At 48.6% G+C, this 25,568-nt stretch overlaps 1 protein-coding gene across 1 annotated transcript in view; it reads right to left on the bottom strand.

Moving 5' to 3' along the window:
* LOC126547246 (high affinity cationic amino acid transporter 1-like) overlaps positions 1-25,025 on the bottom strand; it is a 442,489-nt gene extending 417,464 nt beyond the window's left edge. The window contains exon 1 of the mRNA XM_050195200.2: positions 23,435-25,025. Within this exon, the coding sequence (XP_050051157.1) occupies positions 23,435-23,564 (130 nt within the window). The 5' untranslated portion in view covers positions 23,565-25,025. The remainder of the gene's footprint in view (positions 1-23,434) is intronic.
* Positions 25,026-25,568: the final 543 nt, after the last annotated feature.

Raw genomic sequence — 25,568 nt, 5'->3', positions numbered from 1 at the left:
CTATTTCACTTCCTTGTGTCTGTTCCTCAGAAAACTCTCTCCCTTTATCTTGTCTCTCAAAATGTGCGTTCCTTTATCGCTTGCTTCCTTCGTCTTTGATAACAAGGGACAAAAGAAGCATAGATGTCCTGCGAAACGAAGTGGGGAGCGAAGGAACAACATCAGAAAAAAACGAGGAAGAAGAGGAAGGCAAAACGCAAACCAAGAAGTACTGCCGCCCGGATTGATTCTCCTTCCGCCGTCGTCGTTGCACGATATATGCAAGGGAGCTTCGAACGCGGCGCGCCCTGATTAAGGCACGGCTCATCACTGTGTTCCCCTCGTATTCCCCGCGACGATTTTCCTTTTTTTTTAATTTCTGGGCTTTCCCTAACTTCATTTTTTTGGTCCTGAAATGCACCCAATTCTCACGCATTTTTTCCTTCCTCCCTAATTTTGTTTTGCGGTGAGACTTTGTATAATGTCACCATTTCTTCTTGCTGCCTCAGTGGCGTACCGCCTCAATATGAGACCTTTGCGCAGGATTTAGGGGGAAGAAAAGTAAACGTCAGAGAACTCCCTGTTTCCCCCTCGCCCATCTCTTCCCGCGCCGCTCATTCAATTTCTTTTGCGTTTTGTTTTGTATCCCTGCGTCGACGAGGTGGAGTCGTCGACATTGTCGTGCCCGCCTCGACTGATGGCTGCGTGCGTATAGCATTAGCGTCAGACCCGCAATCGCGTGTGGCGGGCCCGAACTTGTGGCGGACCGCCCGGGCCGAGCTTCCAGCCAGATAGGCATGCGTACAGCTATAAGCACTACAAGTGCGCGTTACGTGGCAAGCACGTTGTTGTTTGTGCTGATGTTGATTGCGCCACTGGAACTACAGAAACCTAGACCACGTAAAAAAAAGAAACAGACAATTCTAGCAATTTCTGCGCTAGCTAACCAGGAAAAGCGTGCTTGCAAATTATCCAAAACGTTATATTAAGAGTCATTTGGTGTAAGGAACGTGCGTGATGGAGAATAGCCTAAGGCTTCCGCGGTTCCCTGAACGGTTCCCCCCAAGTCTATAAAGAAGCCAAGGACTGAGCACCGAGCGACGTGATCAAAATTGGCAGGCGTGACTTTAAAAGGCTGATTGACAGATCAATGGAATTTAACTTCTGGTTCCGGTTTATTCAACTGCCCGGAGTTGCTTGACCCGGGCGCGAAAGTTTTTGCGTTCCCTATCTATCGAAACGCCGCCGCCGGAGCCCGAAACGGAAGCTGTGATTTATAGTATAGTATTAACAGTGTCAGAGCTCCACAGCTACTGAAATAACACGGCATGCGCAACGTTAAGAGGAAGAAACACGGAAGTGCGGCTTCTTTCAACCAGGTTACTTGACATCATCATCATCATCATCATCATATTCATGTCCACTGCAGGACGAAGGCTCTCCCTGCGATCTCCAATTATCCCTGTCCTGCGCCAACCGATTCCAACTTGCACCCGCAAATTTCCTAATTTCGTCGTTACTTGATATTGTACTCGTAATTTATAAGAATAAGCATATAGTTGGCTAGGTCGGGCAGCGCGTGGAAAATATAACCTGTGGCCAGTCAAAATTATGGAATCCGTGCCGTAGGATGCAAAACGAAGTCAGGATGGGCAGACGATAAGCTGGAAGGATGAAATTAGGAAATTAGCAGGCTGTAGGCTGCAATCAAGTGACGCTAGTCTAGGGTAATTAGAGATCTCTGGAAGAAGCCTTTGTCCGTCTACAGTGAGCTAGCAGTCCTGCGGATGAGCTAAATGGGCTGATGACGATGGTGACGTCAGAGAAAGCAGCATTAAAAGTAATCATATGATTTTCAAATGGCAGCAGCAGCGTAGTCAGGGACGTTACGAGTTACATTAATCAAATAAAACCCCTGCGTGCTAAACTAACGAACCACCAACTGTGGTTTCTTCCTCTATATTTGTCTCCAATAGCAAACCTGCCAGTTAATTTTTCTTCCTTAAGGATGTTTAGTGCAGAACGGTGATTTAACTAATGATGAACGGGAACTGCGCATTCGGATTGTGCGTAGTCGCAGTTCAGAAGCTGGTGGACGCGGCAATGGGGGATCTATTGCTCCGGCACCATGGAACCTCGACCACTAAAGAATATGTACAAACAGAAAGGTGCCCATCCTCTCCTCCCCTCGAACCCCTAACTCCACCCCCCCCCCCTTTCACGGGCCAGCTTTACAGATATACGGAAGCCCTAATAGGGGCAAAGACCCCCTAAAATACCCCCCCCCCCCCACACACACACACAGTCTGCATATACATGAGCATTGCATCGAATCGCCGCATTAAGGTTGCGATGCTCCTTCCCTGCCCTTTGTGTATGCGTGGCGAAACCCAGCGAAACTGATAAGCGCGGCACAGCCATCGTAACATTTTACCAACTTCCGCGCTGCGCCAAAGACACCACAAAGCAAAAATCTTGTATCTCTTACGTTCATCGGTCATATATATAACTTCTACAAAGCGCGGAAGGTCGTTCCCGTTCGGCACGGAATTATGATAGCAGCATCAAAATTCAGGCAACGACACTTCTCAATTAGAGGGGGGAGAGAGATAGAAGAGGGGCAGACCGCGGCTGGGTTTTACCTCCGCTATAGCTCTTTAGGCCCACCACCCCGTGATCGTCATTGACGAGAACGACGATGACCTGCATAATGTGATGTGACGGCCGTATAATTCTTCGGTCTTCACTCTGACTGGCCAGGGCGTGCCCCGCTATAGATGGCTGAAAAAAAAAACAAAAAAAAACACCACCTTCCGTGTTCGCGTTCCCCCAACTTAAGCTCAAGGCATCCGCACTTATACGACGAAGGACCTTCACATCGCTTATGAATAATAGAACGCACAAACAGCAGCTCGTCGTCGCACGAGAGCCCGCTGCCGTGGCGCGGGCAGCATCGCGAAAGCTGTCTCCTCTCTCAATCCTATAAGAAGCGCGCATTTATCGCGCCACTTTGCCCGTCGACGCTTATGCCGATGCATGACTGCAGCACGCGTCCCTCGCACCGCGTCCGAAATCACTCCTTTTTTTTTTTTTTTTCGCGGCCGACTGAGCAAACAACTTCCTTCCCTTCCAGCTCCTTCCAGTCTTCCCTTCAACCACGTCCCAACCCTTGCCCCCCCCTCCCCCCCCTTTTTTTTTCGGCCCCGTTGAAACTGTGCTCAGCCTGAAAAAATGCGTGCAGCGTGATGAAAGGTAAGCGTGGGTGAACAGCGCGAAGATGGAACACATCAGAAGTGATGCCAGAAAATAATGTTTTTATGGACGTTAAATTTGACCACAGCGTACCTAGCTTCTCTCAGATAACGAGGAAAGAAGGTAAAACTAAAGTAGACGTAAATTAAATCAGAGAAAGGAAAGAGCTACGAACCTCTCGACAAGCAGCACCTCGTGTTCACGGCGAAAGAGATAGAAGTTCGATATACAGGGTGTCCCAACTGTCACGCGCCAAGACTTACAGATACGCAAATGCCACGAAACTGGACAGAACCAAGGTAGTGTTGTTTGCCGTCGCTTGGATATACTCCGCCTTTTTTTTTTTTTTGCGTTCTACCCAATTACATAATTAGCCTTAAAGAATTAATCAACTTATCAAATAATACAATTAGATTGAAATTGTCAATGAGAAAACTCTAGAGCAAAATGAAAAACTGCCAGATACAGCTTTCTGTTTCTCAATACATGCTACATAAACTTGTTTTTTCAAGCGGGAAAGAAGTCCGCGAATACACGCAAAATTGCCGCGCGACTGACCGCTCGAAGCACTTATCGTGTATTCGCGGGCTTCTTTCACGCTTGGAAGAACACTTTTATGTGGCACGTATTGAGCAATAGAAAGCTCTATCTGAATAATTTCATGTTGCTCTGTAGCTTGTTTTTTTCTTTTAGAAAGTAAGGTAGAGATCAAATGATAGTGAGTCAAAGGTACAAATCACATCAGCCACTGAAGGAAGGGAATCAGGAAAACAAGGTGCTGTCCACCGTCCTGTTGTTCGCCACTAATACACTCGTTATCCTTCCGTGAATGCCGGCCTCACGTGGGAGAATTAGTGGTGGACTGTGACCGATTGTTTTCCTTTTCTTTCTCGTTTTCATTTTTCTTTAAAGAGTCCGTCATCATACTTGAATCACCGATGCCATCCGCATATTGATTTGACTGTACTGCACGGATTTGGCGGGACGGAGTGCAAGAAATATCCAGACGGCGCCGCATTCAACCGCGCATTAGAAAAGCCAAGCGTCTCCTCACTGTAGTACGTGACTTGACAACGACTCTACGGCACTCATGCCGAGATGGATCAATGTATTTTCTTTTTCCTCCTCGGTCACTAGGAGGCTCTCCCTCCGCCTTTGGGAGGAGGGGGAGGGGAGAGAGAATTGTCGACGCCGTTATTGACGTTGTTGCTATTGTTTTTTTTTCTTTTTTGCGCGCTTTGATTGTTGTTTTTTTTTTCATCCGTTCTGGGCCATGATTCCACGCTAGCGGCGATGCATTACCGCTGCTCTCGCCGCCTATAGGCAGGAACGGAAGCGCAGGCTTCCACGGGCATCGTGGACGGTTTTCAATAGCGCGCCGCGAGTCGCTGTCACGCGCGCGGCTGCTTGTCCTTCCATCGTCGTCGGCGAGCCAATGCATTACCATGCGCGCCGCGAGAAGTTGGCGCCCCCCGAATTCTGCTGTGGCACGGCTCCCCAACCCATTGTTATGCGTGCGCTATTCCTCTGCACTAATGTCGAGGAGAATCCCATGCGGCTATGTTATTATCATTGCGATAGCAACTACACGGAAGCTCGAGGCACACTCACGCCGTCGGCGCCGCCGCAATCATTGTCACATGTTGTCCCACTAACGGCGCATATGCAGCTCGCGCGCGGATGGCTAGGGAGTTTCTAGAGACGCGGAGTGGGCGCTTCGGCCGCAAAAAAAAAGGAATAAAAATAAATAAATAAATAAATAAATAACAAATAAAACGACGTAGTGACGCAAACGCACCTGTCAACGCTACGCTCAACCGCCTCAGTGACGGAGCAAATGCAGCATTACGCATTCCGCTGTTTGGGACGAGCGTTGCTGTGCACACCAACACTCCGGTTGAACTGATGTCTGCATTCCCTGATCTGAGCACTAAAAGATGAGGGCTAACGTTATCTAATATCTCAAATGGGCGCTGACTATAGCGCCAATGGTTTCCTGATGATCTCATCTCTTGCACCCCTGAGGTGTCACGCCTGCGCATACGCCACTGGTGGTACTCACTGCACCAACATCGTGAGACAAGTGGCATCGCTGCGCAGGGCCCTGTTCCTTCTTTCCAGCAAGAGTTTGCCTGAGCTAATGCGTCGCTATAACATGCCTCAACAGTGTGTAATTAGAACATCGTCGGAGGAGTTTAGACGCTACACTAAACCTTGCGATCACTCTCAGTGCCTCAGCCAAAACCGCCATTTTTTTTCTCTTTGGCGCCCGTTCCTGCGTTTCGTGTCGCCGTCATGCCCAGTCGTCGGCCTCGCCGTAACCAAGGTCATCATCCGCGCGCTGCTCTCGATGCGCGCGCTTTTGTTGCCATCTCTCGCGCTTGGCGCGAGTCTTGCTCTTCCCTTGTCCTCCAAAGCCGGATCACGTGTCCTCGCCTATCCTCTCGTCCCCTGCCTCCGCGCAGCGCCGTTGCGGTGACTCTCGCCGCTACAGTCCACTCGGCCCTCGCCGTCTCTTCTCCCGCTGTCGCGGCACTGCCGCGGTGCCGGCGGCGGGCGCTCCTTGCCGCCTCGCGCGTGATCCACGGCTCTCCACTCCTCATCTTAGGGACCCTGGACTGAGGGTTCCTCCCACACTGCTCTCGCCATTCAAGTATTATTAATAAAGATGTTTTACTCTCTTTTTCATACATAAACTTTACTTGTATGGCCTCACATATGGCCGCTGGAAGCAATGATTGTGTACTACATCTCTTGTGCACGACGCCTCCCCCCCCCTCATATCTTCTGGTTTTATGCTTTCTTTTATTAATTAAAGTTCAACCGCAGTGTCTCACACGCGAACGCCTTTCAGAACCAGCAAGTCGGCGGGCTTGGCCTGGATTCTTGTAATTTCTTCTGCGTGTGTCTTGGTATTTTAAATCATATAAAGCATCATGCTGTAGTGCTGCCTCGAAGAAGAAACGGACAACATGCGGCAAAATTAAAGAAAAAGATGTCTGGTTCTTCGAGATGAAAACAATGGGAGACGGAAAATAGCGAGCGAATTGAGACTACAATTGTGTCTTGGAAGAGATCGAGCCAGGCTGGAATAAACGAAATACTGCTATGTTGAAAGGCGAATGCCGTATTTGAGGAGGAAGGCATGGTTAAAGAAGTCACCGAGTCTTTGTCCTGGCGTCTGCAAGGTATAAAATAACAGAAAATAAAAGAATGTTGCGGGTCCTCTAAAGCATGTATTACATTTTGAATTAGTTCACGGAAAGGACGCGCAGAAGCTTGGCCTTGGTGGTTGATAGAAAAATGTAAATGTGATCAAATTCTTTCACGGAAATTATGTTCTGAAGATTGTCCATGAAGGGTTAAAAAAAGTGAATGCGATGTTAGCCACATGTGTAACAGTATGTTATAGAGGAATGGTGTGTGTAATTTTATTCAATCAGCAAACCGTTTGCCTAGATAATTCTTACTTTCCTTACTATCCTACTGTAATTATATCGCTCTATCGCGCTTTCCTCTTTTTGTTCGTCATTTCCCTTACTCCAACTGTAGGACAGTGTTTTGTTCACAGTTCTAATTTTTCTAGTTCTTCAATTCTTTCCCGTTGTCCGCGCTTACAGTAACCCAGTTCCCTTACAGCATTGCGCGTAATTACAATCGCGGATGCCAGATTGTGGTTACGCGCAATCTTGTAAGGGATCATCATTATCGTCATCATCGTCATTATCAAATTACAGAAAGACCTAGCCGTGCAAAAGCTGCCGGTAGCAGTATATCATACTTCTAGAGTTACGACCTACGTTCCGCGATCCGCCATTTATTAGCAGTAAGTAGGGAGCCTTAGGCCGCTCACGGAACAGGAACTTATCAGTACGTATACGACAACGGCATCAATATTACACCTATCACAAGGCACAACAACGACAGAAACGAAGATGGCGTGGCACGATAACAACGACGGTTTCACGCTGACGTGGTGATGGCCTGGGGACGACAAAGGTTGCACGACGAAAACATTTCATTGTGAAAAAAAAAAGGCTGCAAAATCTTATATCCGCCTCTCTCTTATCCTGCCTATGAGGGCGATTTAAAGTATGTTACAACACAGGATTACGCAACAGCGCCGTTACTTTCTCACTCGGATTCTCTGTTGGACGCATTCTGGTTTCCGCGCAGTTCAGGAGAACGTACACATGACACACTCCATGCCGACGCGGCCAAGTGGCCACGCCATCAGTAGACTTGGAGATGCTGCGGTTTCTGAAGGGAACCAAAATCCGAGCGATCGTCCGTAACAGCAGCCGTGAACATTCCCGTTTGTCGGCGCCTTGACCGCATGGGCACTCTGTCCTATCGCCCTCCTATTTATCCTTCTCTCCCCTGCCCCATATGTAAGGCAGCCGATAGGATTCGTCTCTGGTCATCTTCCCGTTCTTTCCTTTATTTCGCTCTCTGCGTCTGAGTACTAACGAAGACACATGCGCCATAAGGTATAAAGGTGACGGCAGGGCGTTACAGAAAGCACGAAGTTGCGTGAAATTGGTACTTTCTTCTGTTTCTGTGCTGCACTGGTAACTGGAAGTTCCGTAAAGGCATATTATCTCTGACTTGGGAACAGCGCCACCTTCGGCCCTCCAGTGGCCACCTCCTCTAACTGTCAAAAAAAAAAAAAAAAAACATGTAACACACAACTGCTATTTTCTCCTCTACATACTGGATGATGTAAAACGATACCCCGAAGCTATTTATTCTGGATCAAGCAATTCCGGCAGAGGGCCTGTATGGAGCAGCAACGAATTATTTGCATGGCGTGATTGCTTGCTTTTCAAAAAAGACCTTTCGGCGTTCATCTTTTTTTTTTTTAGCGCACAGGCAGAAGAGTGGCGTCGACGTGAATTTCATTCTTTCGGGTAGAACATATAATGACTTACTAGCTTGCGAAGATTATTTCGCAAATGGCTCATTGGCTGTTCATTTGCTTCCCTATCTCTCTCTTCTTACTTTTTTTTTTTTCTCTCTTTACAACTAACCTCAATGCTTACGCCCTATATGATGCCGAGAAACGGAAAGGAAACATTCATTTGCATTTATTCAAAGAATAGGCCCATACTAGAATCGCCTCCCACATTAAGCATATATATTTACCGGCTCTTTCTGCGGAATAGGGCGCTGGTAATACGTTCGATTTATAGTAATTATTCACATTGCGCTGCCGCTTTTTTGTTTCTGCAAATGCTATCTGCATTTGTTTTTCGTGTGGGCTGCCTATGTTACTATGGGCCAACATGAAGAACTTGAATGGAAACAAGTTAGGGCTAACCAGACCGCGTTCTCTTGTTTCCGCCTTTCGGACACTTTATTTACCTATTTATTTTCATGCTCGCGCTTGCCCGAAGGCTTTACAGAGAGGCAGGCGAAGAGCAGGTGCGAGTATTAGAGCGTGTCTTCGCGTGCGTGCGTGCGTGCGTGCGTGCTTGGGGCTGGAAGATACTGCAGAGATATTCTGGTAATGTGCGCTGTGATTGGACGTCCCCGTTTTGCCGATGTATCGTGCTCTCGGACCATGCATAAACTAACGAAAACCATGGAGAATTTCTTATTTTCTTATTGCTCCGATATTTCATTTCGCTTCTAGCTTAGCTGCTCATGTTTTTGTTTTTGCTTGAGATTTCTTAGTCGCTGAGTTCACTTTCTATTTTCTCGGGATAGCCGGCCTTTCAGTGTTTTGTTTTACCAGGCCGTCATTGCGTAATGATGCAACATGGTATGCTTTCATGCGCACGCAAAGCAGGGTGAGCGAGTGTTTTTCCATGAGGGGCTTGGAACAGAACACGCGACCTAGTGCTCAAGTGAAAGGTCACAGCAGCTGCACGCAGGAGCACGACCACGTCGGCTCCTGCGTGATTACAGTCTGTGCGCTTAGCGGAAAAATCGTACACCTTTGCCCACCGGGTATACGCAGAGCTGTGAAATCGCACTCCTGCCATTTCTAATTCGTAAAAGAATGTCATACTTCATTTTTTTCCTCACTCACGTTTCACTCGTCCACAATAATACACAGAAACGTCACTATCACTTAAACGAACATTATCTCAACCACCTATTCAGCCGAGCGAAGATGCCCAATATTTCCGCGTAGATATCAACGTCACGTGATTGCGTTCGATTTGAACGAACCTGAACGAACAGTTTTTAGTGTTCCATACTTCGAAGGCTTAAAGGGACAGTGAAGGAAAATAATATGTGAACGCGGACTGTTTAAATACTATCCTGGAAACCTCGCAACGCTTGTTTCGTGCCAAGAAAATACTTAGTTTCCGAGAAAATTGCATCTGAAGGGTTTGAATACCATTATCCCAATTCCAAACTCCCGCCACCCAACCGGGAAGAGGTGACGTTGTATACGCTATCACAGCCCTTTGCTGCCGTCGGTGAATAAAATGGCGCTCAACCGACGGCGATCCTGTTTTTTAGCACAAAACGGAAACCTTCCGCCACGGAGAAACTGAGTTAAGACATGCAGAGCGGGGGATCCGCCGCTGCAGCTGCTTTTTGGTCAAGCGGCGGGGACCGTTCGGGCATCCCGCGACATCACATGGAAGTGGGATACTCTACTACTTGCAGCTGGTGCGAGTTTCGCGAGCGAACAAAACCAGCGCAGCACTACGGAACAACGAAACTACTTAAACGCGAAAGCGCGGGCGGCGCAGGGCCGAGCGAAAACGAAACGTTTCAACCGCGCCCGCGTCGTTGTGGAAGGTAATGTCAATGAGTTCTCTTTATAAAAACAAAATATAACTGGACAAGAAGCATCTTCTGTTGTCTTATAATGCGTTACAATGATGTAGTTATTACGAGTGATTCAGTAATAGTGACAGAATTTAAATGAGGAGTGCCTTTGTCATCAGGCAAGTACTTGAATGTCCCGGGGGATTCTCTTAATCGTGCCGTGCATTTGCCCAAATTTCTCGATTACAAACGCTCTGTTCGCGATAATATTGAAGCCTCAGAAATTCTCGAGCATTAATCTATCACTTTAGCTTGACTTAATATTTGCCTTTAGTGCCCCTTTAACTATGTAGTTAACTCAGCCTTTTCTATTTCAGGTGCGTATTCTTTTTCCTATCCTGAGCCGTACATTGGGTGTCAGCCCGCTCCTCTGTGCTTGTGACAGTCCTGTATGTGACGCACCGGAGTGCATAACAAATAAGATGAAAGACAGACGACACAATTCGCAACACTGGTTTGAAACACCCCCGCTGTCGCGAAGTCGTCGTAAATTTGTCGTTGAGTTTTCGTCGAGCTCGACACCGAAGGCTCACGTATAACGTCGGCGAATCCTTATCATTTCTTCCCTTTCCCCCTTCCACAAGTGTAGGGTAGCCAACCGGACACGTCCTTGGTTACCCTCCCTTCTTTTCCCGCTTCGTTTCTCTCTCTCTCTCTTTTGGCCGCCCTCATTTCGATTCCGCTTTGTTCAAGGCGCCCCCTGCTCCCTGTTTCGCCTCTCGTGTTTGTAGGCGTTCTTCAACGCGAAACTGTTTCGCGCAGTTCCTGCCACTGAAAACTTCTTTAGAGGGAAAGGCTGGGAGGTGGGCGCCCAGGGACGCGCCTGACTTTTGGCGATATGGGACCCGACCAAGCGCTACGCGTATACGCTTGCAGTCTGAAGCGCCCGAATTGCAGCGTGCGCAACCCACTGGAGCGTCGGCATCCGTTGTATAACGTTCTCTAGGCTTGGTTACCCGGTGTGCGTACGTGCTAAACTTTTCCAGCGCATGAAAACTAGCGCTACCAGTTTCCTTGTTTTCCTCTTTCTCTTGTCTCTCTCTCTCTCGACCTCTTGCGTTTTGTGACACCCTTCTGACTTGTCTCTTTTTGAAATGAAAGTTCAGTAAAGCAATGAACGGGGCTAGTTGGTGGACGTTCATGATTATATTGTGCTTAGTGTTACACTGACGAACATAAGGGACAAGAGGCGGACGTCCGCGTCTTGTCTCTTATGTTCGTCAGTGCAACACTAAGCGCAATATAATCATGAAATGAAAGTTCATTGTGTAGTTACAATACGTTACAATGTTTCCTACCTTGGTAGCAACTGCAGTTCGTAAAGGAAGAGTTAGCAAGTTTACTAGCCGAACAAGGTAATCACCTTTACAAATGGGAGCCAGCTGCCGACTCCTCCGAAATGCCGTTAGTACCATGGGGTGCAAAGTTTCTAGCCTATAAGGCATTTATCAGACCCACTCTGGAATATGCCAAGGTATGAAATATTGTGACAAAGAGTAACTCTTCCAAAGCGTGAAAGCAGCGAAAATTGGTTTCAGGATTATTTCAAACTGATTCTGCGTCGCTAAGCGATGTACTCTGCGAGCTGGCATCAGCGGCTTGCTTGGTCTACCACTCTCGGGAGAGAATATCTTGTCATTTTGGTCGAAGCACTCTTGCACACACAAGGTGATAAATGCCGCATTCATTTCTTTTTTTTTTCAAATGATTAGCTTATGGAGGGTATAACGTGTCAAAACTGCACATAACTATGAGGTACGCGGTAGTGTGTTGCTTCTGATTAATTTCGGCCAGGGATTCTTTAAAGTGCGCAGAAAGCAGTTTACGCGAGAGTTTCTACATTCCACCTCCATCGGAATGTGGCCGCCGGAAGTAAACCCGTGATTTCGTGCTCGCCAGCACAACGCGTTTGCACAGCGACGGCTTGTTTTTTCTTTCTTTCTTTTTTCTTTTTCAGACCCAAGGTTCTTGAAGGACAACGCAAGGGAAAAGAAAAATGTTTATAGCGTTACCCTGTCCCTGAAAGTTGCTAGTGCCGCGCGCATAGTAACTTTGTGTGGCTACCAGCAGTCGGCATCGCCAGGTGGTCTCCCTTCTAAAATACGACCAATCCCAGTTCCACTCAACATCGATAATTTGACACTGAACGACGTATTCATCACGACGTGGTCGACTGCGAGAGATAATCCGTTTGCTAGGCATAGCCGTTAACCTTAAATTGCTGTGAATTCGACCTCTTTGATGAAGTGGTTATCAAAACGAGTGTGTTCCTTCCTATGCTTCCTTTTTACTTCGCAAGTTGTTTGGTCTGTTGCGCACGCTCTTAGTATGTTTGTTGCAACAAACCTTCAACTCTTTCATTCGAAATGAAAACTTCGTATATATTTTTGCTGTCAAAGGGTCCTTGTGGCATGCAAGAAAGTGTTATTTCACGGAGCTTACTTGAATCTATATCTTTGCATTTTGCGAGCACCTGGAAACAACAATGTCCTTACTACACCTTCCGTGTTTGCTTCTCTCTCCCTCTGCCGCTGGTGTAGCCGCCTCTCTCCGCACTGTTCTTAAAAATCCAAAAAGAAGGATGTAATAATAATAACTAAAAAATAAATTTAAGGAAAGCACGCTTTCTACCTCTTCGACTCCAGCCGACCCCGTGTTCACGAAACGCAAGGGCTGCTTTTGCAATGCGGATCTCGCGGAAAAAACACGGCAGCGATCAAAATTCACTTAACCCCCGTCGTTCCATATGCGGTCTACAAGCACCTGGGCTTGTCAGCAAGACATCAACCTCAGGATGTCCCCCCCCCCCCCCCTTCATTCCCCCGCCTAGCTTTCTCCTCGTTGAAAAATCCGCTTTTTTCCTATTCTGTCTTTGCGAATTCGCTAGCTTCTGCGGAGCCATCGAGGAGGAGTAAGCAAACATGCGCACCTATCCATCTATCCGTGTCAATTTCAAGCCCCTTACGGTTTCTTTATTTATTTTTCAACCGTTCAGCTATTTCAATGCTCTGCATCCTATCCCCCTCACGGCTGCTTCTCTTGCTACACCTGCACCGCACTTTCGATATATAGTTTGTTCTAGTTCTATTTCATTTTTTTTCCTTAGCTGTCTTTTCTCTCTGTTCTCGAATTGCGAGAAAAGTACCGACCTGCCACGCCTTCGCGCCAGCGATGAACGATGCCCGTTTATTCTCGAGGGATTTATTTGCAGGAGCAGCTCGCCGGGCGCAAATCCTTTTTCCGTGCTTCCAGTTTTCGTCGTTATTTTGTTTTCCCGTGACACGGCCTTCCGGCGTTCACCTTCACAGAGCCCCGTGACCTCTCTCCTTTTATCGTTTCTCTCCTCCCCTCACTCCCCGCGGGCCTGCCTCGTCCACGTCCGTTCGTGAAAATCCGGCTGGCATATACGAAACGACACGCTTACTTTTGAAATTGTTCCTCGAGTTCCCCTGTTATTCTTTCCAAAAGATATTCAATCTTGGCTACACTCCTGCCCTGTTTTGTTTTCCGGGTCGTCTTGACTGAGAGAGCACCTGCCTTACGGCACGCGTCAGATAGATGGATTTACCGTCGCAGCGAACGCGGATGCGCGGGCTAAAAGGGCTCGGCGTTCGTCTTATCGTGCCTTCTTTTCCGTCGACCCATCTTCCGACTGCAAAACGAAAAAGGAAAAGAAAGACCGCGGCCAAAGCGAGTGCAAAGGGATTAACACGCAGCCATACGCTGCAAATACTGTTTCCTTGTCAGCAGTCATGGTGAAAAGAGTGTCGATGCTCTCAATACTAGGCAGTCGCTCGTAATGAGACGCAACTTCAGAACCTATGTAGATTGCAGTTAGAGATACATCCTTCCGGACGCTACTACTTCGCGTTCTTTCTTTCTCTTAATAAGTTTGCATTGGCAACCACAAGTGGCGTAGGCTAGGCGAAAGTGGGGAGCTAAGAAAGATACGAATAATAAAGCTTCCATGTACCCGCCCTGGGGGCGGCGCTGGCGAGGTTGCAGGTGGTTTTCTTTGTGGATATGAAAATTAACGGAGCGACTTCAAGTCACCTTGAGACATGCAATCATCTGGGTTGTTCTTTTTTTTTTTTCGCTTACCAGTTCGCTCACAATCTCCTCTGCATCAGTTGCAAGAGCGAAATCGTTGATGAAATCCCGCGAACAGGCTCAAAAAAGTTCACCACTTCCCGGTGTGTTGCTTTACATTACCACGGGCCGAGAAGACCAGCGAGTAACAAACGTCGACGCAGGTAGAATACGCAGCGTGTTCAGGACTGTCGAGGAGTAGACGATGTACGCCCTCATTCAGCTGACCCTCGTTTATGGTGGTGAGGGAGTGAAACGAGTGCAGTGGAGAAAACAGAGCTCCGAACTGAATGACGCCGGTTGGGTTCCCGACAAAGGAACCGAACATGGCTCTTCAGTTGGTGTTCTCTGATTTAACTAACTGTACCTGTGCTCGGCACACCAAAGTGTGGTCGCAAAACCGCGAGCACAGTTGCGTTCAGCGCTGACTGAGTTCTGTTCGTTACCTCTTGGAGGGGGTCGTGACGTGACATTGTTCTGTGTCGTTTCGACGTTCTCAGTAATGTGCTGTGTACAGTGCTTTTGTATTCTCTCGTCATTTAAGATGCTGCATCATTGCAATGACGCTACTTCAATATCATCATCGCCACTATTGTCGTACTAATTTTTGCCCACTGCCTGGGCGAATGCCTCTCCCAGCTGTGTCCGATAACCCCGGTCTCCCATCAGCCGACTTCACCCTTATATGACTCCCCCAATCCCGTCGTACCAAATTATCCTATGCCGTTCACGACCGCGTTGCCTTTAGCACGGCAGTCGTTTTTATTAGTCAGACTTACGACAGGTTATATGCTTCCCGCATTACAGCACCACTCCAGCTCTAGCTCTTCATTCTTTACTCTGGACTAGAACATCGGCTCCCCATTCTTATTTTTTCTCTCATCCACGCCACTGTTTTTGTGTCACTAAAGATAGCGTCCATTGTTTTATTGCGATAGCAATTATATGGGCACTCCAGGTGCATTTCTGCCGTCGGCGTCAACGTCGGCGTCGCCGTGAGGAGCCGAATAAAGTCCAAGGGCGATAAAATCGTCGCCGCGCGCCGTGTGTGAGAATGAAAGCGTACGAGGGTGAGTCGCGGCGAGGGTGTTTGAGCGTGCGATGGCGGCTCAATCTCGCGCGCAACGGTGGAAGTCGGAAAGGAAGCGCGCCGCCTTCCGTCGCGCGCAAGGCTTCGGGGGGAGGGCAGGGTGGGGAAGCGCGTTCTACTCCGGGCGGCCCGGGCGGACGCACGCGCCCGGCCCGGCCGCTGTATCTTGAAAGCCATCTGCGACGAGTACAGAGACCGCTCTGCGCAGTGTTTTCGCGGCGTAGTTCGCGTTGATGCAAGCGGCTGCATGAAGGCCAATTCGCTCGCCGCTGCTGCCGCGTTTCCTCACTGCTGCGTTTTGACGGCGAGTTTCCGCGATCATCGAGCGAGATGTGCTCATGTTGGCTTGCGCACGCGTGACACCATGCTTGTTAATTTAGTTAATATGTCTACGTTTACAAGTTTATACAGTCGATAAAACTACTACCCTTACTTCGTATAGCTGTCCACTAATTTGCTACCGCAATAAATGCTTCGCCTTTCGGACGAAACTGCGACATTTTTCTTTTTTAGTCCCATCGCTTGATGAGCGGGACCCAACTTCTCCATAGGCTTCTTTGTTATCCTCCATGACCTAATTATGGTTTTGGGGTGCCCTAATCGGGCCGTATATTCAGAAGAACGTCTATAAAGCGTTGCCAAATGTGCAAGCTGGACGACAACAGACCTGCATCAAGTAAGTAGGACATAAAAAACGAGCGGCCCTCCTCTTAAGCGTCCGTCTCACTGCGTGTGTCGCGTTGCCATTCTCCTCAGTAAACGTGCACCAAGGAGCCCAACTCGCTAACCCTTCGCGCACGACGTCCATTTGACAACGCATCGAGTGTCGTCTCACGATGTGTTCCGTGTAGCAAGCTACGCGTTCATGCTTACATCGCAGTTTCGCCCCTTCTCTGGACCCGACTATTTAAGCACCGCACCTAGCGCGGTAAGTCCTCCTCCGCTTTGGCGGTTTCACGACAACAACACCTGCGCGGAAGAAAATTTACAGCGTGAACGACTGCGGGACCGGGCAAGTTGCCCTTTGCCCCCTACCCGCATTCTAGATGAAACGAAAGAACGAATGAAACGTGCGAATGGAGCGAAAAATGTGAACACAAAGTGTCAACCGGAGGTGAAACGCCGAAAGAGGTTTTAATGAGCACAGCGGAGGGCAGAGGTCACCGCGAGAAGTTGCGGCTACAAGGGGAGGGCCGCAGTTTGTGTTCGAGGTTTCGCGAAGTCATTTTCGATGCGGCCGCAAGAACCGTGTAGCAGTGCACGTGATCCCCGCCACTCATTTAGTAACAGGAAGAACAGGGTTGTTGGAACGAAGCTGAGACCGGTGCGGGACAGGCAACGAGGAACGATAAAAAAAGAAGGGAGGATCTATATACATACATGGCGGCCTCGAAAAAAGAAAAAAAGTTAATGCAACTAAAAAAGCGCCACGCGTTAATTGCGCAGAAGCGAAAGAGGGTAAGGATAAGATGAAAATGTGGTCAGAAATGAAGAAAGAATGTTAGAAAAAGAAATGAAAAAAATATGGCCAGTCCACGGCGACAACGATGGTAGGGGGCGGCCCAAGCCGGCTACAAGCAAGCGCAAGAGATGGGTTGGGGCCGGTGGGAGGGTGGGGCGGCGCAAGCTATGTGGGCGACGCGACGCTGCAGCGGACGACGCGGTCATTAAATTCGCATTACCGTCCACGCGAGGTCGGCCAGCGCGTGGCTGTGGGGAGCGCATAGCGGCGCCGGTGGTGGATGGCGACTGACGCGTATGTCCGCCATTTCATTACAGAAGGTGCTTGTGTTGGCTGTTCCTTTAGCTATCTTTTCCTACCCCCACCTCTCTCGTTTTCCTTCCAGGTTTATTCAAAAAAAGAAGGGGGAGGGGGCTGGCTGCAGAAGTTCGCAAGTTGCGTGGTGGGTTAAAAGGTGAGAGAGCCTGCAGCCCGCGGGTGGTACCCCTTCGTCGCGGCCATGGCACGACGTCGGAGGGGAGGTCGCGCAATCTCCCTCGTTTTCTGGCGGTCAGCGGGTGAGCGAGCACGGGAGGCCAGTCCGGGTAGGCAGAGAGAGCGCCCGGAATTTGCATACGCGGTCGAAGGCGCGGCGCTAATAGTACCGGGTCGCTGCGTGTTCTTCCCAAAAGGCGTCGCGACGGCGTTTGTCGTGCCTCGGTGTTCGCGGCGCTATAAGCTGCGATCTACAGAAGCTGTGTCGAGGCAAGCTGCGTTCATTATCATTTTTGCTCCTGTTTTTTTTTTTTCTTTATTTTTTCATTATATAAAAATAGCGAGGCAGGCATCTTAAGAACCAATTTTCCAAAACCCCGGGACCCCTATTCTTAGGCAAAAATTAAAAAAAAGGAAAAGAAAAGCAAGAAGAGAATATCAAGAGCACACTGCACCTTACGAACACAAGTCAAAAGCACCCAACCAGTGTTGATATACGGGCAACATCGGCGGAAGCAAGGACAGTCACCGGCCACATTGAACATGGGAAGTGCACACTATAGTCGTTCCGTCTATATACGTGTACGCTGCTTCTATATTTGCGCGTAAACCTGACCGTGGAAAGCTCGTCAACACGTAAAAGCAAATAATCAAAAGTGCCGAGCAGAAAAATCAGGTAATACCGCACGTAGTCAGACAAATATAGCATAGCATCCGCATAAAAATGCTGAAGGGCGCTGACGACAGGCCTCTGCCTACAGCGGCTGCGTGCTCCGACTCCGTGACCCAAAGATGACAAGTTTTTGTTTTGTCCCGAGGTGATGATGAGTGGCGCCACTTGTGTTATTTTTCGTCGTGCACAGCATTCCCTTGTGACGCGTTGTTTTCTATATATATATATATATATATATATATATATATATATATATATATATATATATATATATATATATATATATATATATATATATATATATATATATATATATATAACGATGTCGTATGATGTGGCACGACGTCATGTCGCATTGCGTCGCATTGCCTTTTGCACAGCGCGGTTCCAATTCGTGCGCTGTCGTATTTTGCGCCAGTTAGACACCCTGCGTTAAGCCAGCGCGTCAAGGAATTACCGACGCTTCGTTGCCCGAGTCGTTACACATATTTTTTTTTTCTTGTTATGCGACAGTTTTCACCTGCCGCGTTGGATGGTCGCATGACGTGCGTGGTGTGATTTCGTGTTAGGTCATGTGTTAGGTCATTTCGTGTTAGGTCATGCGTGCTTATTCGTGCGATGTCACATCGTTATGTCACTGGAAGTCCTTCGTTGCAGTAATGCTGTGACTGATTATTCACGATTAGGTGTGTCGGCAGCAGCGAGCCATTAGTTCTTGCGCGCTTGCCGGTCTGATGTGGGTAGTGCGTTTGAAAAAGCCCACTCAATATACGGACAGATGGATACTTTATGGCGTACTCGCAACATTTAAAAGTGGTGATTTATTTATTTAATTGTACTCAACGCTTACTCTGCACTAGAGCAGGGGAAGGCTAATCAAGGCTGGATACACCAGTACTAGTTAAACTTTGAATAAGGACCTCTCAGTGATTTGCACTGTGGAGTCTATTTGTACGATCACATAGCTTAACAAGCTCAGCCTTATTCGTGTATACTATTTTCATGTACTGCAAGTCATTTCACTTCACTTGTCGCCGCTCACCTAAGAGCGCGCGATAAGAGGACATGAGCAAACTCTTCATCATTATCATCATTCAAGTATGTCCCCACGAGCAGTTAGTACAACTGCAGTGCTTATTTAGGGTTTGCTTATGCGCGTCTTGTTCCCATTTTACGTATTTAAAACGACGATAAAACTACTGATTAATCTATTCTTACCTTCCGCTTGTCACAATCCTCCGATTTTTGGTCAATACTTCATCGTGGTTTTTACGCCCCCGCCCTCCCTCCTCTCTCAATCTTCAGGTAAACATCAACATTCCGATTCCTAAGACTTGCGCGCGTGCGACCGTGTCTTGCGGCAATCCTTTAAAGTCTACTGGCTTTCCTTTTATTTCTCAAAGTAGGTCACGTACACTCTCCCTTACCCCCCAGCCGACGCCAAAAAAAAAAAAAAAAACAGATACCGCTATGCTCCTCAGAGTGTCCCTCCGCACTTCTGTCACACGTGAAACGGGAGCGAACGCCATAATTCTGTGGCTTCGAAACAGCGCGACAGTCTGCAGCAACGCCAGCCGGTAGCACACGCGAGAACCCGTAAAAAAAAAAGAAACGTCTTTGCTTGGCGTAATTAGAGCACCGGCGCAACCCGGCCAGAGCTTGCGCAGTTCTGAGTAAACGCGAATATTAAGGAACCTCCGCTCTCGCTTTCGGGATAAGCTCGCGGCGCAATTACGTACGTATTGCGCCGTGGAGTGCTTAATATTTGAGCGGAAGCGCGCGAGGAGTTGTTGAGTGTGGTCTACCTTTATTACTCCTGTCGTCGAGCAGCCAACCCACTACCCCGGGAACTCTATATCGCTGCAAAGGTGCGAGGCTTGAGAGGTGTTGATTCGCTGCCAACCAAAATGTACCAACTAAAGCGAGAGCAGCGGGTACTCTTCTCTTTCAGTCTTATTCTTTTTTTTTCTTGCCACTTTTCTTTTCTGAACTTTTATTTAAGCACTGGTTTCTAACGTCGCACATAACTTTACATTATTGCCCTTCCGGCGCAGTCGGCTGTGAAACTCTGCTCGGTGCTCGCGTTGTTGGTCGTTCCATAATTTATTTAACGTTGTATGAACTCTGCAACTATGATTTTTTTTCCAGCAACAGAGCGAAAGGCGAAGATGCGGGTATGGCTAAGCGATAAAGGAGAACCAGAAAAAAAATGTTAAAGTTAAAATTAGCTGGAAATGGGCCTTTAAAACGGGCTTCTACGTTGATCGCTAACGGTTGTCAGAAGGAAGCTTTTTTTTTTTCTCTTTTCCTTCTTCTGCGAGTCAATGTGCAGAGCGCTAATAACGGTTCGCTCGTTATGGCTCCGAAATAAATTACGAAAAAGAAAAGATTGCGCGACAATGTTAAACGGCGCAAAATAATATTGCTACACAGCGTGTGAAAGCACCCGAGTGATACGCTCTCCGCTCGCCGATATCCAGGTGTGTTTCTCCAAAAAAGCGTCTCGAACCAGCTAGCGCTCGCGGACTGAGTTTCTTGATGAGATTTCCCGATGACATCGGGGGAACGGTGCAACGTTAACGGCGCGGCATTAGTGTGCGCGCCGCGTGGAAGGACGACAACGAAACTGCCGTCTCGCTTCCGCCGTCCCCGTAAGTCGAGGTTCACATAGCTGTACCACCGACGTTTATTTTTCGCGCAGTGCTATCACGTGGTTCTCTCTCTCCTTTGTGCGATCCACGCGAAGATGATTGCGCGAGAAATTCCGCGGCGATCGCGTGAATACCTTGCACCGTCCATTAGGTAGGAACGCCTTGGAAACCGGGGCGAATCGGAAACGTTCTGCTAAATATGCGCGCAAGTCGGAATTCCTGCTGTGCCGCGAAAGGGAAACGTGGTAGGGGTAGGAAATAATAAAGTGTATGTGTGCATGCGGAGAAGGGGAGGTGTTTGTGGCGGGGGGGGGGGGGATGAGGCGGGAGGGTTAGATGATGCTATTGAGTGCAAATAGCTAAGTACGGAGTTATGATAATCAAGAGAGCTAAGTACAGGAGATAAGTGTTAAGTGCAGATTACAGAGATCGTGTACGTAGGTACACGTACCGTGGACGAATTTTAACGATGCAACTCGTTTACCCAGCCTGTGCACTTTTGTGTAGCTCAAGCAGGCTGCAAACAATTCTATGACCTGGAATCAAATTTGCCGTCGTACAGAAACGTTGGTAGTGTTCTTGTCTCCGGGTAAAAGGCCAGATGCAGCGACATTCCCGTATTTCCTTTATCGTTTATCCTTTTCTGTCTTACAGCACTCTTCGCTCTGGCGCATTTTGTCGTCAGATGCGAAAAGAGTGAATACGGTGTAGTTATTTCTCTCGAATATTGTTTCGGACACAGCTGTGTGGACAACACCGACGAAGCTAAAGGACTAGTTGAAACTAACGGCTAGCCGTAAACGTATCCCACCAGTTCGTGGCACATGCCCTTCACGAAAGGATAAGCGTACCACCGACCAAAAGAAGTTTGCGGACCATGGGATCTCAGGAAACGTTGAATTTCTGAGTAGCTTGTATCAGTAGTTAGTAAAACTGTTTATCAGAATGTTGTTCGCATATACCAGGCTGAGTTGTGAGGCAGCGGATATATTCAGCTCTTTCTCAGACCCCATGATCGGTAAGATTATTTGGTCAACACTACATGCGGCCATTAAATGCAGTGTCGTAAAATACGTCCGAATGTGGTACTATTAAATAAACGCAGCTTCGAAAAAGTCAGGCACCAAATCTATCTACGTTAGTTAGACAAAAATTTCAGGGAAATATACTCCGATCACATTTCTTAAGGGCGAAAGCCATAACTGGCTCTTTGCAATGGCTCATACTTGAAAAAAGCGGCGTCTAGTCCAGTGATGCAAAAAATATCATCATGAGGAATGGCTCATACCCGCGTAAGCATGCAAAAATGCTGTGGCTGAATTTGAATGAAGAAACGAAAGAAGGAAAGACCAAAAGAACGAACGAAAGCAAAAAAAAGAACAAAGAACAAAGGAAGGAAGGAAGGAAGGAAGGAAGAGAAAAACGAAAGGACCTTTAGGTAGTGCATTAGGTGCTCGCATGTGTCGTTGAGGAGGTCCACCTGAAGCGCCATATGTTTCCTTCACACTGCGGTTCGTTATGCCTTGCAAGAAGTCTGACTCCTCCGATGGTATAACTTAGTGCATTACCACGTTTGCAGCAGGCTTTCGCCTTCACGTGTAACAGGAGTGTAACATGCTGCCGATCTTTATTTTTTTCGCAGAGCACCGTTTTTGTCACAAGTCACCAAACTTATGCTCGAAATGAAATGGCTTGTTGTGTGGTGGTCGGCCACAAGCTTATGCGTCATGATTCTTGTGTCAGCCAGCAGATTCTGCGGTTTGTCGTGTTACCGACATTGTGAGGCGACTGTCGATGCGAATTTTTACCAACTTTCCCATGTCACGAGCATCTTTCTGGGTGTGCTTACAAGCAGCTATGGCATTTTAAATATGTAAAGAACGAAAGTGAGAAAGAAGAAATTAAAGAAAGAAAGAAAGAAGAAATTAAAGAAAAGAAAGAAAGAAAGAAAGAAAGAAAGAAAGAACACAGAAATTGGAACACCAATATTTTCTGCCGATAATCGCTTGTAAAGCTGGCTTCGCTGTTGTAATGGTCTTCCTGCGGAGAAGCCTCTTACGTTTATTTTCTGTCAGATGGAGGAAGGGGAGAAAAGGGAACGGCGCGCGTTATAGCAAAGAGACAATTTATACGTAGCTAAATAACAAACTGTCATAAACAATATAACCTGTCCGCACCACAAGGCTGGTGCGATATTTTAGGATAAAAATGAAAGAAAAACGTGTCGCTGGGTCACACGCGAAGAACAGAAACCGAGTAGCCCTGTCGCATCTTACCACGCGTTCCCAAATAAAACTACAAAAGCTTTGAATCACCGATTGTCTTTACGACTAGAAAATAAATAAAGACACAAACGAAACCCAGCAAACGGCTTTCAAAGCATCACGGCTTTCTTTTTTTTTTTTTTAGGAGAACGAGGGTGCGTGCCTCCGCAGCTCTCCTTTCGCGCGCCTTATAATGGCTCGACGCGGCTTTAAAACGGGCCAGTTCCTCGCGTCTTTTTCCCACAGGCTCGCAGCGTCGAGGAGTGATAAAACGCTGCAACTTCGAGATAAAAGGCGGCCAGCGTTTCAATAAAACCGGGACAATAAAGGAGCGCGCGGTCGAGGCAGAGCGACAGAGAACCGCGGGGGCTTTCACGTGTACACCTGCGCATGCTTGCGTGCGTGCTCGGAGTGCGTAACTAGATGAAAAAAAAACGTAGAAGGAGCATTTCACAACGCGAGTTATCGTATCCGCGCAGCAACAGTAGCAGTACGGTCGAGCGGCGTTGCCATTGCAAACGCGCTGACGTGTGCGCGCTTTGCCCCCGACTATCCGTGTGCCCCGTTTCAGCATCGCAGCTCGTGCGGGCATAAAGTGGGGAAACACGGTAAAGAAGAAGGGTGGGGGGGAGGGAGGAGTGAGTAGTACACGCTCCAACGGTACCGCCACCGCTTATCCACCCCCGCGCGTCATGGTCCAACAGCACTCACCTAGGCACGTGACGTCGACGACCGTGAGGGGGCTACCGGTCCGGCCGCTGCTGTGCTCGCGTCCCTCGGGACTCATAGGAGTCTTGCGTCGCGAAAGCACCCGCCAAACGACCGACATCGGCTCGCCCATGGCGCAAGTCAGGCTGTCCTTTTGAGTGGTCGGAACGAAGTCGGCCCGCGCCGAAAGCGATGTCTGCTGTTTGCGCCGAGGCGCCGCTTGAAGAACTTGTTCTTCCTTGTTTCTTTTTCTCGAAGCAGGCCCTTTTCTTGTGGTTCGGCCTTTTGCTACTGGGCTATGCTGTCTTCCGGCACTCTGTCAAGCCTCGCATGATGGCGTTCTCACCTGGTGAAACCAACTGCACACACCCGTTTGTTGACCTTAAAGTTCCCAGCCAAATTGACACCTCGTTGATTTCGACTGGCTTCCGCAAAAAAAAAAAAATTTTTTTCTGTCACTAAGCGCACTCGTGCAAGTAGCCTACCTTGTCTTTCGTTTTCGGTGCTAACGAAGTGGCTTACGTTGAATTGCACGGCCTGTCGTGGAAATCAAACTTGTCGCCACTTTCGCCTTTCACTTTTTCCCGTGTTGTAGTTTGCATTGATAAACCTTCTTTATCGCTGTCCGGATCCTCGACTGCGTTCGCCTTCAGCAGAGGAAAGAAGAATGTTTTGCCGCCGTTTTCACCGGTAGAGCGCGATGACAACTACGTCGAATCAATAACCAAGCGTGCAGAGGCCGAATACCACAAAAGTATTCCTAGCAGTGATGAGGTAGAAGATGCCTGAGCTGAGGCGCTCAAGTGCAGCTTAACGTTGAGGCGAAGTTGAAGCGAGACGTTCCTAAATTGGGCAGCTTTCGCAGCCGTGTAGAAGCACGAAGACGACACACGAACACTCCGTTATAGCGAGGCACCCCGCACTCCAACGACAACGCGAACTCGAGAACTTTCGTCCTCAAGCGACGTGGCACGGGACAGTTGTGGTTTCAATGGAAGTTGAACGTATATAGAGGCAGCACTTGAACACAATAGTTTCCACTCTAAAATCGAATTTCGCCGGCGAAAGGAGCTGGGTTCGTTACCGGATACGTTGGCCCACAGCGTTTGTTTCGAATGGCTGGCCTTGTGCAGTAAAGTCCAAAGCTAAAAGGAAGGCCGAGAACAAACCAGGCGGCATACAAGTGTCGCGGTGGAGGGGCGCAATATCAGACACACTGTCCGCTGAAATGTCGTCGTGTTCTCCACACACGATCCGTGTAAACTCGGCGAATCCACGTGTTAGAATCGGTGACAACCACTTGGTTTGTTCGCTCGCGAGGCAGTCCACGGAACGCCGAACGAAGACGCGCACTCTTTCCAGGTGGCAAGCGATGAACGTTGCGGAAATGCTTTGAAAAGCGCAACAAAAAGCACGATTCACGGCTTGGCAACGGCTTGGCCGCTTCCGCGTTGTCGAACGATGCGTTGAGGCAAACAGCACGTGAGGGTCGAGGTGTCGTTCCGCACTCGTTGCTGCGACGATCCGCCGCGAGCGCACGACATCGCAAAACTGGGGGAAAAGCGGCCCGCTCGCGCCGCCGGATACGCCCGTACGAAGCACACCGCCGGCTCCACCGCGGGGTCTCCCCATTCGGGAGTCGCGCTTCGCGTGCGCCGGTCGCCAGGGCGGCGACACCTGCGCCGAGCCGAGCCCGCGCGGTTTCACTCACGTGCGCTTCGGCGAAGCGCGTGACAAGTAGCGGCCCCTCGTGGCACTGGCGCCAGTCTCGCTTCCCCCGGATTTGCTCGCGGGCCGTCCCGTTTCCGACCGCCTGCCGATAGAGGTGGAACTTGAATGTAAACACTCCGCGTTAGCGTCCGTAGTCGCACTCGTACGATCTGCATCGGTGCTGGCCTTCGTGGCGGGCTTTGAGGCCTGCGCATTACTGTGGTCTCGGAGCGTGCCGTGGTGCAGCCTCAGTCTGTTCTCGAAAGAAGAGGAGGCTCGTCGTAAATCTACGACGCAAGAATGGACAGCGCCGGTATATGGGACAGTTTGCTTCGTTAGTTTGTCCTGATGTAGGTATCAGGTCACTTCACCTTTAAAATGCTGTACGCTTTCAGTGACGTTTGTCTTAGAAGACACAGGAAACGAT

This window comes from Dermacentor andersoni, chromosome 3 (genome assembly GCF_023375885.2).
Source record: "Dermacentor andersoni chromosome 3, qqDerAnde1_hic_scaffold, whole genome shotgun sequence".
Lineage (NCBI taxonomy): Eukaryota > Metazoa > Arthropoda > Arachnida > Ixodida > Ixodidae > Dermacentor > Dermacentor andersoni.
The sequence above is the reverse complement of the archived record's forward strand: the minus strand, read 5'-3'. Positions and strand labels throughout refer to the sequence as shown.